General features: G+C 47.5%; 1 protein-coding gene across 1 annotated transcript in view; it reads right to left on the bottom strand.

The window, feature by feature from the left end:
* The window catches only part of LOC308588529 (retinal guanylyl cyclase 2-like), a gene marked incomplete at its 5' end in the record, with an annotated part of 66,362 nt that overhangs the window by 31,827 nt on the left and 19,332 nt on the right, over window positions 1-15,203 (bottom strand). The window contains 2 exons of the mRNA XM_081196942.1: window positions 10,920-11,142; window positions 11,654-11,738. Of these exons, the coding sequence (XP_081053068.1) occupies window positions 10,920-11,142; window positions 11,654-11,738 (308 nt within the window). The remainder of the gene's footprint in view (window positions 1-10,919; window positions 11,143-11,653; window positions 11,739-15,203) is intronic.

Below are 15,203 nucleotides of genomic sequence, written 5' to 3'. Positions count from 1 at the left end.
AGTGAGAGGCGGAGACGATTGGGCATCAAACAACTCTTATGTTGGCAACGCTTTAAGAAACGCCCACAGACAGATTCTACGAGTGACTAAGGGCAGCCACGCTGAGATGGGCTGTGCAGTCTGGAGGGTTTAACCAGGCAATCTAATGCTCAAACGGAGCAGGATTACGCACGAGTAACTCCCAACCATTATACCTACCATTCTGCTGAGTTTGGTGTTGACGAAAGTGAGGTCATCCAGAGTCAGCAGTAACTTCTTAGGCCCTTTGATGACTTGGTGATAGAGGGCGCTGTGCCTGAAAAGGAGCCAGGAAAGCATCGTTATATTTTGTAACTATCTATACAGATCATAGCAAATCACGCCCACTTTACATGGGTCTGCTGGAAGGTGTCTGGTAGGCAGGTGGCCAGTCAAATTATGGAACCCTGGGGGTGAACAGAGTCTATAATTCAGGATAACCACCTTTCAGTTGGGGTTGGGTGGACTTTGAGGTCTTTTTTTGGTGAAAAGCGGTACATAAATACTGGAAATAAATAAAGTAAGTAAGTAAGTAAGTAAGTAAGTAAGTAAGTAAGTAAGTATCAGGAGTCCAGGTTCCCCACTTGATAACACAGTAAGGTAAAGGTAAAGGTACCCCTGCCCGAACGGGCCAGTCTTGACAGACTCTGGGGTTTGTGCGCCCATCTCACATCTATAGGCCGGGGGCCAGCGCTGTCCGGAGACACTTCCGGGTCACGTGGCCAGCGTGACAAAGCTGCATCTGGCGAGCCAGCGCAGCACACGGAACGCCGTTTACCTTCCCGCTGGTAAGCGGTACCTATTTATCTACTTGCACCCGGGGGTGCTTTCGAACTGCTAGGTTGGCAGGCGCTGGGACCGAGCAGCGGGAGCGCACCCCGCCGCGGGGATTCGAACCGCCGACCTTTCGATCGGCAAGCCCTAGGCGCTGAGGCTTTTACCCACAGCGCCACCCGCGTCCCTACACAGTAAGTGTAGGTAATTAAAAAGGAGGATTTATTGCAAAAACAAACAGATAGCTATGGTCTGCTTCAACCAAGCCTCCAGCATCATTACTCAAGATGACCCTTCTGAAGACTCCTTCCAGAGATGACAGAAGATATTGAATTTATGACCCTTACGTCTCTTGTATTGCTTCCTATCTAACAGCCCTCCCATTTGCCGACTTTTTGGACTGAGTGGATCACCTCCAACCTCTTCCTGTTCTGAGAGGCTATTCACACTGTTTTGTGCTTCCTGTGAGCTTTGGCTGTGTTCTAGCTTGCTCTCAGCTACTGCCTTATCAGCTCGCTCGTCAAGGTCAGGAAGAGTCGGAGTCTGCAGCTGCCGGCTCTCCCCTGCCTGACTAACATCTGAGTCTCCCTGTTCCTGGCTGCTTTCTGCAGTTGACTGCAAACCTTTGCTTGGAACTGGCTCATTCCTGACGTAAGTAAGTAAGTAAGTAAGTAAGTAAGTAAGTAAGTACAACAGCCTGGAGTGCAAAAACTGAGCCTTACCTGTAGATAAACAGATGGGAAAGCTTCAGTTGCCTAATTAGAGCATGTTGCTCTACTTTAGTTCCACAACAGCATAAGATTGCCCCCCTCCAGATGGCAATAATGGAGAAACATTGGGGAAGCATTGCAGAACAACGATTAAAGTGGAATGATTGCACAACAACTAAGGAAGTGCGGACGGTCCAGTACAAATCCATCACAAATGCACTATTATTGTATCAATGATGCAGTGTGATTTCTTCTTATGTGGGGGTCCAGGGAAATGTGTATATGCAAACCCTCGGAATTAAACCCCGCGAGAATATCCCGGCACAGAATCAGTACACCATCTTCAGATGTCCTGGGATGCTCTCGTGAGATCTCATGGGGCCATCTGAGTTCCTGCAAGATCTTCAATAAACCATTTCCATTCTTTTATAAAACGTTTGTTATTTTGATTGTATGTTTCACCATTTCTGCATATTCCAGAAGTTTTTGAATCCACTATTCCTGTGCTGGGACTTCTGCTTCTTTCCATTTTGGGGCAAGTAACATTCTTGCCGCTGCAGTCGCGTACATGAATAAGTTTCTATACAGTTTAGGTAGTTCTGTCCCTATAATTCCCAAAAGAAAGGCTTCTGGGCTTGTTTGTTTATTTTTACAAAGGTTATTTCAAACATCCTTTTCAATTCATTATAGATTTCCCATGGGAAATCGTATCCCATTCTGGGTAACAGGTAAAAGCTAAAAAGGTAAAGGACCCCTGGACGGTTAAGTCCAGTCAAAGGCGACTACGGGGTTGCACCACTCATCTTGCTTTCAGGTTAAGGGAGCCGGCGTTTGTCCACAGACAGCTTTCCAGGTCATGTGGCCAGCAGGACTAAACCGCTTCTGGCGCAATGGGACACCGTGACGGAAACCAGAGCACACGGATGTGAAGAGAATCAGAACTTACAGGGTTAAACAGTTCTGAGTGACGTCTCACATTCTGAGGCGTGGTTATGTTCACATACGGGAATGTTCTCTGTGTGTGAGTTCTCTTTCGGTTTTGACCGAGAGGCGAAAGACGTGTGCTCTTTCGCCGGGCTGATTTATGTTGTTTTGCTACACGATTAAAGACTGTTGGAGATAAGCAAGAAGCCTGCGTACAGTCTGATTTATTACCCACACACTGCAACAGTTTCTACCGCTGCGGAGACTCTGCTGAGACGAAGCTAAGAGAGAGCTAGGCACAGGAGCGCAGCAAAATGTGCCGGACGCCATCATAAAGCCACAACGGAAACACCGTTTACCTTCCTACCACAAAAGGGTCCTGAGTTGAGGGAGCATTTCCTTCTCTCCTTCCTTCCCTCCCTCCTCTACATGTTTGCCTCCTTCCCATCTTCTCCCTGCCTGTGGCCAGCGCCAGACACTGCTCTGTGGGGCTTTCGGCATGGCGCCTCCTCCTCTGAGGAGACCCGAGAAGACTCCCGAGTCAGCGGAGGGTGGCGGACCTGCTGCTGGGTTCCCCTGCTGGGCGGGCACTGTGGTGCATGGCGCCACTCAGCCAAATGGAAAAGATAGCTCTGAATACGTATTTATCTACTTGCACTGGTGTGCTTTCAAACTGCTAGGTTGGCAGGAGCTGGGTCCGAGCAACAGGAGCTCACCCTGTCCCGGGGATTCAAACCGCCGACCTTCTGACCAGCAAGCCCAAGAGGCTCAGTGGGAGTGGCGGGCTCATAGCTACCTCATGCCATTATCTCAATTCATAGATCAAATCCAAAAGCCAGTCACCCAATTACAGGACCCAGATCAATTTCGCCTCCACCCGTGGCTGATGAAGATATCTGAGTCATTCACTTGAGCAGGCTATAAGGACCAGAATGAATGAATGTGGTGATGTCAGAAGGTCTTAGGACAGCTTTGTCATCTTGGTGCAGGTGGAAGGCTGGCAGGTTATCCCTCCCAGGCCCAGACAGAGGGGGGCGAGCCATACGGGCCACTTAGCCCGGTCCTCCGATTCCAAAGGGGGCCTTGGTCAGCATATTCACAATCCTTTTCCCTATGTATTTTTAAAAAGCACTATTGTATATCTATATTTTCCATTTTGTCTTTATATGCAGATACGGTTCAAGCCTTGAAATAAAATAATTTGTCAGCGTAAAGTTTGTGAAAATTATTTATATACTTACCTATTTATAAGACTTCAGTTATCCCCAGGGTAAAAAAGGGGGGGCACATTATCTACCTGGCCCGGGCCTCTGCCTGGCTCTGCAAGGCCCTGATCCCTCCTGTAAATCAGAAGGTGATTTCATGGTTCCCCAGAGAGCATCTGATCTGCATTGTATTGACTCTGGACGCAAGCCTTTTTCTGGCATGCTGGCCGGACCACCCTCACTCTGAACAAGCGCGCACCATTCTTGGGCCAAGAAGCAACAGCTGCAACAACAGCAACACCTTCTGCACACACCCTACATTTCGTAACCATCGCCGGGGGTGGCTGGACAAGGCGGGAGACCGTCTGGACCGTGATTTCATGCAAAGGCATATTTATGTACCATGATAATTTAACAAATTAGAGGCACTCGCTATCAGAGACTGGCTGGAAGATGAGGAGTAGTGGGAGGCACCAGCCATGGACCCCCCCCCCCCAAGGGAAACCCCAGAGGCGGAAGGGTCAAGGGAACCCCCAAGGGAATCCCCAGAGAAGGAAGGTGGGGCATTGAAGGAGAGGTCAGAAGTGGAAGATTGAGAAGAGGTGCTAGATGCTGATGGAGAAACAGGGTTTAGTGAGCAGGAAGAGCCTGTGACAGGAAGCAGTTCAGACTCTGACCCTGAAACAGAGGGGGGTCAAGGGACTGCTGGAAAATCCAGGGAACTGCATGGTCCGGGGAAAACAATGCTGTCCAGGGTTGTAAAGACTGCAGAGTGAATAATTGGCTGCACTCTTCCCACCTTGGATCAAATCTATGCTTCCAGGTGCCATAAGAAAGCGGCAGAGATAGAGCAGGATAGTGCACACCCCAGAAATGATCTCTTTCAGCTTCTGCCTTCTGGAATAAGGTCTAGGGTTATAAAGACTAGGACTAGCCGCCTGAGAAACAGTTTCTATCCAAATGCGATTTTGGTTTTAAACACGGTGTAAGGTAGTCTCTATGGGAGCATATTGTATTTCAAAAATGGGGTATCAGAGTTTTTAGGGGGCTAACCAGGTTGGCATAGCTGGGATAGCAGGCTTGTTGGTTTTGAATGCCTCATGTAGATTTTTTTTTCAATTTCGTTGTTCTGTATGGGCCAAAGAAAATAAAGATTATCGTATCGCCTCTCTCTCCTGCTGTAACAAGCTCCTACACCCGAGACTCCAAAAATTTGCAAAGTAATGGGGAGGTCAGAGGTGCACAGACACAGTTTGAGACTGATTGGGAAACATCCAGGAAAGAAGGAGCCTTAGAAAGGTGGAAGGCAGAGACCTTCAATCCTGGCAACTGCTCCATAGGGGGTGTTGCTGAGACCACTAAGCCGAGTTGTATGTTCCTTGAATGTTGTTGTTTAGTAGTTTAGTCATGTCCGACTCTTCGTGACCCCATGGACCAGAGCACGCCAGGCACTCCTGTCTTCCACTGCCTCCCACAGTTTGGTCAAACTCATGCTGATAGCTTCGAGAACACTGTCCCACCATCTCGTCCTCTGTCGTCCCCTTCTCCTTGCGCCCTCCATCTTTCCCAACTTCGGACTCTTTTCCAGGGAGTCTTCTCTTCTCATGAGGTGGCCAAAGTATTAGAGCTTCAGCTTCAGGCTCCGTCCTTCCAGTGAGCACTCAGGGCTGATTTCCTTCAGAATGGAGAGGTTTGATCTTCTTGCAGTCCATGGGACTCTCAAGAGTCTCCTCCAGCACCAGAATTCAAAAGCATCCATTCTTCGGCGATCAGCCTTCTTGATGGTCCAGCTCTCACTTCCATACAACACTACTGGGAAAACCATAGCTTTAACTCTACGGACCTTTGTCGGCAAGGTGATGTCTCTGCTTTTTAAGATGCTGTCTAGGTTTGTCATTGCTTTTCTCCCAAGAAGCAGGCGTCTTTTAATTTCGTGACTGCTGTTCCTGAAATAAAGAGTTAACTTCATTGACAACGGAGATCTGCTTCCTTTATTACTGACCTGCAACTGACTCCAGCCCTGACACCCCCACCCTCTCTGGGCCCAAATTAGTCCCTCGGAGAGGAGGCTGCCCGACTTCTCTCTGCGTGATCCACTTTCTTCCTTCCAGTCAGCCTAGGAAGGGGAACTTCATCATTCCTCCATCACGGGTGCAACCAGGTCATTCAATCAACCCCAAAAACGGCTCTCTGTAACTCCCAAGCTATTCATGTTAGGCAGTCATGTTCACTGTATTACTTTTGGCACAGCAGAATTATCCACGCTCAGAGAAGGTTGCCTGTCACACCCCAGCCTGAGTCTCCCTTCTTGGACTTGCCTCTGTCCCATCTGACTCTGCTAGGGGAATGATTTTGGGGGAATAACTTGGCTGCATCGGAGATGATTTTATCACTGAAGCCCTCGCAATGCACAGGCCCAGCTAAATTATCAGTCCTGGGGGAGTCCTGTTGCACCCCAGCCTGAATCACTGCTCAGTCCTCTTCTCCTTCACAAGCATATAATTAAAGCATCCCCCCCTTTAAATTGTACTTTTTTGATGGAAACTCTTAGATTCAGTTAATATAAGTGTCGGATTCTCAGGCCGCAGTCAGAGGTAACTGGCCATTCTCCAGGCATTCGGCTTGAGATCCTGGTTGACCTCCCCGTCTGCGTCTCCCGGCAGGATACAGGCGAGGTCACTATCGGCGATCCCACTCAGCGTGAGAGGGACACACCTCTCCTCCCTCCTCCCTGCTTCCCTCAGGGAGGGGAAAGAGCATACAGAAATCTATTTACATGTCTTTATTTCTGTCATTGCAGCAGTACAGAGAAACACGTCTGCACTCTCCAGTCTCCAACAGTAGAGAGAGATAACCCACCCCTGTACTTCCAGTACAGGTCAGATGACACTCTGAGCTAACATCCGGTGCTCAGTACAGTGAATAGACTGCCCCTTTGTTCCAATAGTACAGTCCCAAACATCAACATCCTGTTTTGCATTCCAGACACCTGCAGCTCGCTCTTGCATTGCTGCTTTTTCCTGACAATAAGTACAGTGTCTTTCAAGCAGACATTAATTGCTCCATCACCACCACCACAAACCACTTTGCAGTTTTTTTTTACAAACCAAGCGGTGTACAGATTTTCCAAAACAGATAAATTCTGAAATAAATAAAGCTCATCTCAAACCCCATCCCAAAATAGGTGTTTGCTCTTCACATGGCACCAGCCTCGGAGAGCTTGCCTCGGCATTTCCAGGCATTTCCAGTTCTTTGTTAAGCATCGAAGTGTCTCGGATCGTTCCAAATTTCCTTCGAAGCAAATCATGTAGGTGAAATTGGAAATCCCTTCCCCTGGAGAAACACCCATGGGATTTATGTGGGAAATAGTGGTACTTTGGTTCTCAAACAATGCCTTGGTTCCCAAACGCCAAAAACCCAGAAATAAGTGTTCTGGTTTGCGAACGTTTTTTGGAAGCTGAACGTCCGATGCGGCTGTCAGCTATTGTTTCTGGGGTGCGCCTTGGTTTTCGAACATTTTGCAAGTCAAACAGACTTCTGGAACCGATTAAGCTTGGCGCTTTTATTTCCGCTATTAATTTTGCATTTTTGTTTTTGAGGTTTTCCCCGGTTCATTTGTTTTCGTGACTCTGTGGAACCCTGTTCAGCTACTGACTGATTGTGTGGCTGCGGAAATGGATCAAAGCCCCCCATCCAAACGACAACTAGCATCAGTGCAGGTAAGAAGAAAGAATAATTTTACTTTTTATCATCTACAATACTATCTTATTCATTTTATAGTACAGTACATTGATTATTGCTTTCGTTTTAGGGATCAGTGGTCTCGTTAGATAGTGCAATTCATGCTAAATTGCTGCTGGGGTTGCTTTTAAAAGTCTAGAAAAGGGTTAATCCGTTTTGCATTGCTTTCTATGGGAAAGCATGCTTGGTTTTGGAACAGACTTCTGGAACGGATTAAGTTTGGGAACCAAAGTACCACCGTCAATCACAGTTTCAATAAACCTGCTACAACAGCAGCAAGAATACTCATCGCAAAGTATTGGAAGACACAAGATTTACCCACTCTGGAAGAATGGCAGATGAAAGTGATGGACTACATGGAATTGGCGGAAATGACTGGTAGAATCCGAGATCAGGGAGAAGAGTCGGTGGAAGAAGATTGGAAGAAATTTAAAGACTATTTACAGAAGTATTGCAAAATTAATGAATGTTAGAATGATGTTTGAATGAAGTTAAGCAGTTTCTAGCTGCAATGATATAAAAGAATATGGAAAATTGGATTTTTAAATAGGTAAAAATTTAATGTTATAATATATTAAGATCAAAGATCAGGATAATAAGGAGGGAAAGAAATTGCTGAATTAATTAATTGAATTGGAATACAAAAATGGGAGGTATGAGGAGGTCAGGTAAACAAGGATATGAATGAAAGATATGGAAAGGTTGATTTTTTATTTTTATTTTTTTATCTGTGTACTTATTCTGTATTTTTCTTGTATTTTTATTTTTGTCTTTTATTTTTGTACTTTTTTGTTTTTACGCAATTTCTTTTTCTGAAACTTTAATAAATATTAATAATAATAATAATAATAATAAACCTGCCAAATTTTATCAGTCGGTGGCCCACACAACCCTGCTCAGATAAACTGATGCAGGTTGTACAATCAAGCTCTGCTGTTGTTATTGCCTATCTCTCATCAGTTCTGGGATGTCTTGTTGGGAATCCAAGTTTGCCCCCCCAAAAAAACAAACAAACAAACAAATATCCTCTACAACAGCTTCCTCTACCCCATGTCCTCCAGAGACTTTTCTTCAGCTGGGAATGAAGACTCTTGTGACACCTGAAAGCTCTTTCTTGTACGCATCCATCTGGTATGAAGGCTGAGACCCTCCCTGCCCACAGAGTGTCTCTCCAGAGTGGTGCATGCTCTAGTTATCTCTCGCTTGGACTACTGCAATGCGCTCTATGTGGGGCTACCTTTGAAGGTGACCCGGAAACTACAACTAATCCAGAATGCGGCAGCTAGACGGGTGACTGTGAGCGGCCACCGAGACCACATAACACCGGTCTTGAAAGACCTACATTGGCTCCCAGTACGTTTCCTAGCACAATTCAAAGTGTTGGTGCTGACCTTGAAAGCCCTAAACGGCCTCGGTCCTGTATACCTGAAGGAGCGTCTCCACCCCCATCGTTCTGTCCGGACACTGAGGTCCAGTGCCGAGGGCCTTCTGGCGGTTCCCTCCCTGTGAGAAGTGAGGTTACAGGGAACCAGTCAGAGGGCCTTCTTGGTAGCGGCACCCACCCTGTGGAATGCTCTCCCACCAGATGTCAAAGAGAACAACAACTACCAGACTTTTAGAAGGCATCTGAAGGCAGCCCTGTTTGGGGAAGCTTTTAATGTTTAATAGGTTATTGTATTTTAATATTCTGTTGGAAGCCGCCCAGAGTGGCTGGGGAAACCCATCCAGATGGGCGGGGTATAAATAATAAATTATTATTATTATTATTGCCTACAAGGGATCTTCTACAAAAGTAGGGATGCAGATGGATGTCATAGTGCAATTTTGGTCTCAAGCTGTTTTTGGACTACAGATCCTATCATCCCTGACCACTGGTCCTGCTAGCTAGGGATGATGGGAGTTGTAGTCTGAAACAAGCTGGAGACCCACGTTTGGGAAACCCTGCTATAGTCCAACGACATCACCCTGGCCTAGACCATTTTAGGGTCAACGCCAAACGTTGCAAGTGGGCGCTTGCTCACCTTAATGTATTAATGATTCGGTGCTCTTATTTTTCTAAGTGCTAAGCAGGAAATCTGCGAACTCCTGAATTGTCAGAGGATTTTGAACACCTGGCATGTCATAATTGTTCCACGCGTAACACTTAGTTAGCACAATTTATTTCCCAAGGTCTGCAGTCATTAACCAATTAGACCTCCCAGTAACTCTCCCTTTGTGAGACTGAAGGCTGTCGATGACTCAGAATAGACAGTCGTCAAAACGTGGAGCGGATTCCTGCCTATGGCTGGGTTGGAAGGAGCCGTGCAAGCCAAATGGAGCCTGAATGAACTCTGTGCTAGAGTGGATCGCAAAGTTTGTGCCAAGCTGGATGTTCCATGAGAATTTGGATGGCCAGCCAAAGCTGAGAACCTGTTTTGCATCTGTTAAATTATGTAACTTATGTTTTTATATTGTGATTTAATCTTGTGAACCCCCCTGAGACCTGTGGTTATAGGGCTGTAGACTACTACTAATACAACTATGACTTATAATAATAAATGTACAAAGCCCTTGTTATTATTAATCATGCATGTATCTAGGGATGAGGAAGAACTATCCCTAGGACAACTATCCCTCTCACCTCAAGCCACACCCCTCATTGGCTCTGATACTGTTGTTACATACGGTTACTGATTCACACTTGTGTGCATGAAAGAGTTAACCTGAGCCCAGAGATCAGGTTGCAGGTGGGTGTGGCTTAACAGGTTCTCAGCAGGCTCTGCCCCCCAATCTGTCTAGTGCTTCCTGGAATAAGCAAAGAAGGAGACATGCAGTCAGTGGCTCCCAGTTGCAGGAAAAACCAAGTGAATTGAATCTATCCAGAAGAGAGATTGTATAGCCTGCATCTTTGTTAACCCAAAGACTGCAGGTGCTTTTTTGTAAGGAAAACAAGTACTGTACAAAAAGGGGGGGCACTTGCAACCTTTTTCTTTTCTATTTACTGCCATCAGATGGAGACTTGTTTTTGGTAACTTCTGGAAACTCTGTGAGTAAAGCATTCACTTACTCGCAAAGCTACGTGTCTGTGATTTATTCTAGCCTAAGTATTTTTGTGGGAAACATTTGTTTAAAGATGGATGAGGGCAGATGTAAATCTAACCAGGTTTTAATGTGCTTGGAGCAACTGCCATTGCGCTAACTCTGCTGCAAGAGAATAAGGATCTCGTTCCCAAATCTTTCTCTCCAACAGCTTTGCACCTTCCAGGAGTGCTTTGCCTGAGTGAAAGGTATCCCTGAACTCTGGCAATGCCTCTTGCTTGTCTCGATGGAGAATGGAGAGGCCATGTGTGTGTGTAGAAGCAAGTGGTGTGGAAAAGTAATATATATTACCCCACCCCCTTTTGACTCTGGCCCCTCCCACCCAGTGGCGTAGCGTTGGGGGTGCCAGGGGTGCCGGCCGCACCGGGCGTAACATCTGGGGGGGCGCGAGTCCAGAGGGCCCAGCCGCGTCGTGCCCTCGGCCCGCCCCTATTGTCAGAGCGGCCGGCCAGCCTCCGCCTGCTCCTACCTTGCCCACCCGAGGACTGCGGCAGCGCCCGCCCCCGTGGCCACCTACCCCCGCCTCGCCCATTGGCTCGCCTCCCTCGGCCCCGCCTCTCTCCGATGGCTGCGGGGGGGTGTCCTGCTCGGCGCCGGCACCTTTTTTCAGGAGGTAGGGAGGCTGGACGGGGAGGTGGGGTCGGAAGCGGGCGGAGAAGGAGGGGAGCTCGTAGCCAAAAGGGCTGTGCCGGCTGGCAAAGGGCCGGGGAAAGTTTGGAGAGGAGAAACGCACCGTCATGATTTCCCGGTGGAAGCGGCAGGATTAGGGATGGCGAAGCGTAATTACGCACAAATTTCGCTGGGTGAGAGCTTCGGGGATCGATCGGAGGAAATGGGAATCAATTGGAATATGAGAAAGAGAGAGAGAGAGGGACCATCATTCATAGGCATAGATTTGTAGGGTTAGGGGGCGCAAATCCACGGCTTAGGGGGCGCAAATTAATTGCCTTGCCCCGGGTTAGGGGGCGCAAATTACTTGCCTTGCCCCGGGTGCTGACAACCCACGCTACGCCGCTGCTCCCACCACAGACATGTGGTCCTCAGAAGGTCACCCAGAAGGTAATTTGGCCCTTGGGATGAGAAAATGTTTTTTCCCCACCCTGCCTCAGATAATGGCTCAAATGTCATGATGAGCTTGCCTCCTGACCAGTGAGCTAGGCAGAGGCCTTCTTCAAAACTAGAAAGAGAAGAAAATGCTCTTACCTGATCAGGTATGCCAGGCACATCCCGAAGAGCAGAAGGGTGAGTGGCGGCAGCAGGATCAATACCACGACGGGTGGCTCCAGACCTAGACAAGTAACAGGGACAAGGGATGGGTCAAGGCAGGGCTACATGAACTGTTTCCATCCCAGGTGGTCATTCTAAAAACTGTGACTTTAAGAAGCTTGCTCTTTACTTTTTCCTCTACCCTCCCCACACCTCTTTCCTCGTGTGCCGTACCTTTTTAGATTTTTTTAGCCCAAGGGCAGGGATTGTCTTACTACAGTGTGGTGTAATGGTTAGAGTGTTGGACCAGGACCTGGGAAACCAGGGTTCAAATCCAGACTCAGTCATGAAGCTGACTTTGGGCCAGTTGCAATCTCTTTGCCAAGCCTGCTTGCAGGGTTGCTGTGAGGTTGAAATGGGGAGGAGAACCATGTAAATAATGATAATAATAATAATAATAATAATAATAATAATAATAATAATAATAATAATAATAATAATAATTTATTTATACCCTGCCCATCTGGCTGGGTTTCCCCAGCCACTCTGGGTGGCTTCCAACAGAATATTAAAATACAATAGTCTATGAAACATTAAAAGCTTCCCTAAACAGGGCTGCCTTCAGATGTCTTCTGAAAGTCTGGTAGTTGTTTTTCTCTTTGACATCTGATGGGAGGGCGTTCCACAGGGCGGGTGCCACTACCCAGAAGGCCCTCTGCCCTTTGTTCCCTGTAATTTGGCTTCTTGCAGGGAGGGAACCACCAGAAGGCCCTCAGAGCTGGACCTCAGTGTCCGGGCAGAATGATGGGGGTGGAGACGCTCCTTCAGGTATACTGGACCGAGGCCGTTTAGGGCTTTCAAGGTCAGCACCAACACTTTGAATTGTGCTTGGAAATGTACTGGGAAGCCAATGTAGGTCTTTCAAGACTGGTGTTATGTGGTTCCGGCGGCCGCTCCCAGTCACCAGTCTAGCTGCCACATTCTGGATTAATAGTTTCCAGGTCACCTTCAAAGGTAGCCCCACGTAGAGCGCATTGCAGTAGTCCAAGCGGGAGATAACCAGAGCATGCACCACTCTGGCGAGACAGTCTGCGGGCAGATAGAGTCTCATCCTGCATACCAGATGGAGCTGATAAACAGCTGCCCTGGACACAGAATTGACCTGCGCCTCCATGGACAGCTGTGAGTCCAAAATGACTCCCAGGCTGCGCACCTGGTCCTTCAGGGGCACCATTACCCCATTCAAGACCAGGGAATCCCCCACACCAACCCGCCCCCTGTCCCCCAAAAACAGTACTTCTGTCTTGTCAGGATTCAACCTCAATCTGTTAGCCACCATCCAATGAGCTCCTTGGAAGGTATTGCAAATCACTTTGGGGTATCTCATGAGAAGCAATTAACAAATGAATAATAATTGCAAGCATTGCCTACTCTGACTGGCAACATCTCAAGCAGCGGTCTTGCCCAGCGCTTGCCCCCTGGAGATCCTTTTATTGCCAAGGACAGAAGCTGGCCCCTCTCTGCCTGCAGACCCTGCAATCCCTCTCTGGAGGTTTCAGGTGTTAACTTTTGCCCCAACTTTAAAGGTAAAGGGATCCCTGACCATTAGGTCCAGTCGTGACCGACTCTGGGGTTGCACGCTCATCTCTCTCTATAAGCCGAGGGAGCCAGCGTACAGCATCCGGGTCATGTGGCCAGCATGACTAAGCCACTTCAGCGCACGGAAACACCGTTTACCTTCCCACCAGAGTGGTACCTATTTATCTACTTGCACTTCGACGTGCTTTCGAACTGCTAGGTTGGCAGGAGCAGGGACCGAACAACGGGAGCTCACCCTGTCACGGGGATTCGAACCGCCCACCTTCTGATCGGCAAGTCCTAGGCTCTGTGGTTTAACCCACAGCGCCACCCGCGTCCCACGCCCCAACTTTAGTTGCAAACAAAATGCCTGAAAGTCTTTTGTCCCCTCCCTCCCCCCTCCCCAGGGAAGAACTATGCCCCACTCCCAGTTTCTTGACTGCCACCTTTGTCTTTGGAAACAACTCAAATTATATTAAGTTCTTTTCTTTTCTTGATAGGATAAGCCGAGTATTCCCCATGCCATTTCTAATTGCCAGAAGCCAGCGTAAATACACAACAGCCGTCAGCAGCGAGGAGATCTACAGCTGAAATACCCCAGATCTGCTTTACAGTGGTACCTCGGGTTACAGACGCTTCAGGTTACAGACTCCGCTAACCCAGAAATATTACCTCGGGTTAAGAACGTTGCTTCAGGATGAGAACAGAAATTGTGCTTCGGCGGCACGGCAGCAGTGGGAGGCCCCATTAGCTAAAGCGGTGCTTCAGGTTAAGAACGGACCTCCGGAACGAATTAAGTGCTTAACCCGAGGTACCACTGTATTGTAAACTTGGGCGAGGCAGAGGGACTCAGGACCTGAAGGCTAAATGTGGCCCCCAGCCCTCTCTATTTGGCCTTCGATAATCTCACTAGGCTATACAACCCCTGAGCCCTGCTCCGTGCCACCCCTTGGGTGTTTTTGCCTGACTGGAAACGTGTCCAAGATCTGAGATAAAGCCTCTATATTTGTTTCAAATGTTTTTAAATACTGATCTTTAAATGGTTGAAACCGTTGTGACACCTGCTGGGGAAGACTGGACAATGCATTTAACAACAACAAACAGATAAGTTTGACCTTCCTTGCTCCACCCACTTTTGCCTCTGTCCTAATAATAATAATAATAATAATAATAATAATAATAATAATAATAATAATAATTTATTATTTATACCCCGCCCATCTGGCTGGGTTTCTCCAGCCACTCTGGGCAGTTTCCAATAAAACACTAAAATACAATAACCTATTAAACATTAAAAGCTTCCCTAAACAGGTCTGCCTTCAGATGTCTTCTAAAAGTCTGGGAGTTGTTGTTCTCTTTGACATCTGGTGGGAGGGTGTTCCACAGGGTGGGCGCCACCACCGAGAAGGCCCTCTGCCTGATTCCCTGTAACTTGGCTTCTCACAGCGAGGGAACTGCCAGAAGGCCCTCAGCACTGGACCTCAGTGTCCGGGCACCCACCTCTGGCACACGGCCCCCAGAAGATCGTCTTGTTAAGGTAAAAAATTCCAGGGTGAGAGACTACTCAACAGACCTGCTTGCCGGGCTCTGATAATAAAAACCTACCGTATGTATTTTAAAACAGCTGATAAAATGGAGTAATAAAAAGGCTGCTTATGTATGCCACTACTTCAGCCCATGTTCTGTTAGCTCCCAAATGGAAAGACTAAAGAAGAATGGCAACAGAAACTGATGGAATATGTGCAGCTTTTGGACCTAACACATAGAATAAGAGAAGAACATACATTTAAAGAAGATTGGAAAACGTTTGTTGAATATATGGAGGGAAATTGTGTTTATTTGAAAATGTGGGCATCATTAAGATAAATTCAACAGTGTAAATAAGTTTTGATGGATGTAATACAGTGGTACCTCAGGTTACAGACACTTCAGGTTACAGACTCCGCTAACCCAGAAATAGTACCTCGGG

The sequence above is a fragment of the Podarcis bocagei genome, assembly GCF_964188305.1.
Source record: "Podarcis bocagei genome assembly, chromosome: 6".
In the NCBI taxonomy this organism is placed as follows: domain Eukaryota; kingdom Metazoa; phylum Chordata; class Lepidosauria; order Squamata; family Lacertidae; genus Podarcis; species Podarcis bocagei.
Note: the sequence above shows the minus strand (reverse complement) of the source record. Positions and strands in the feature narration are given on the sequence as shown.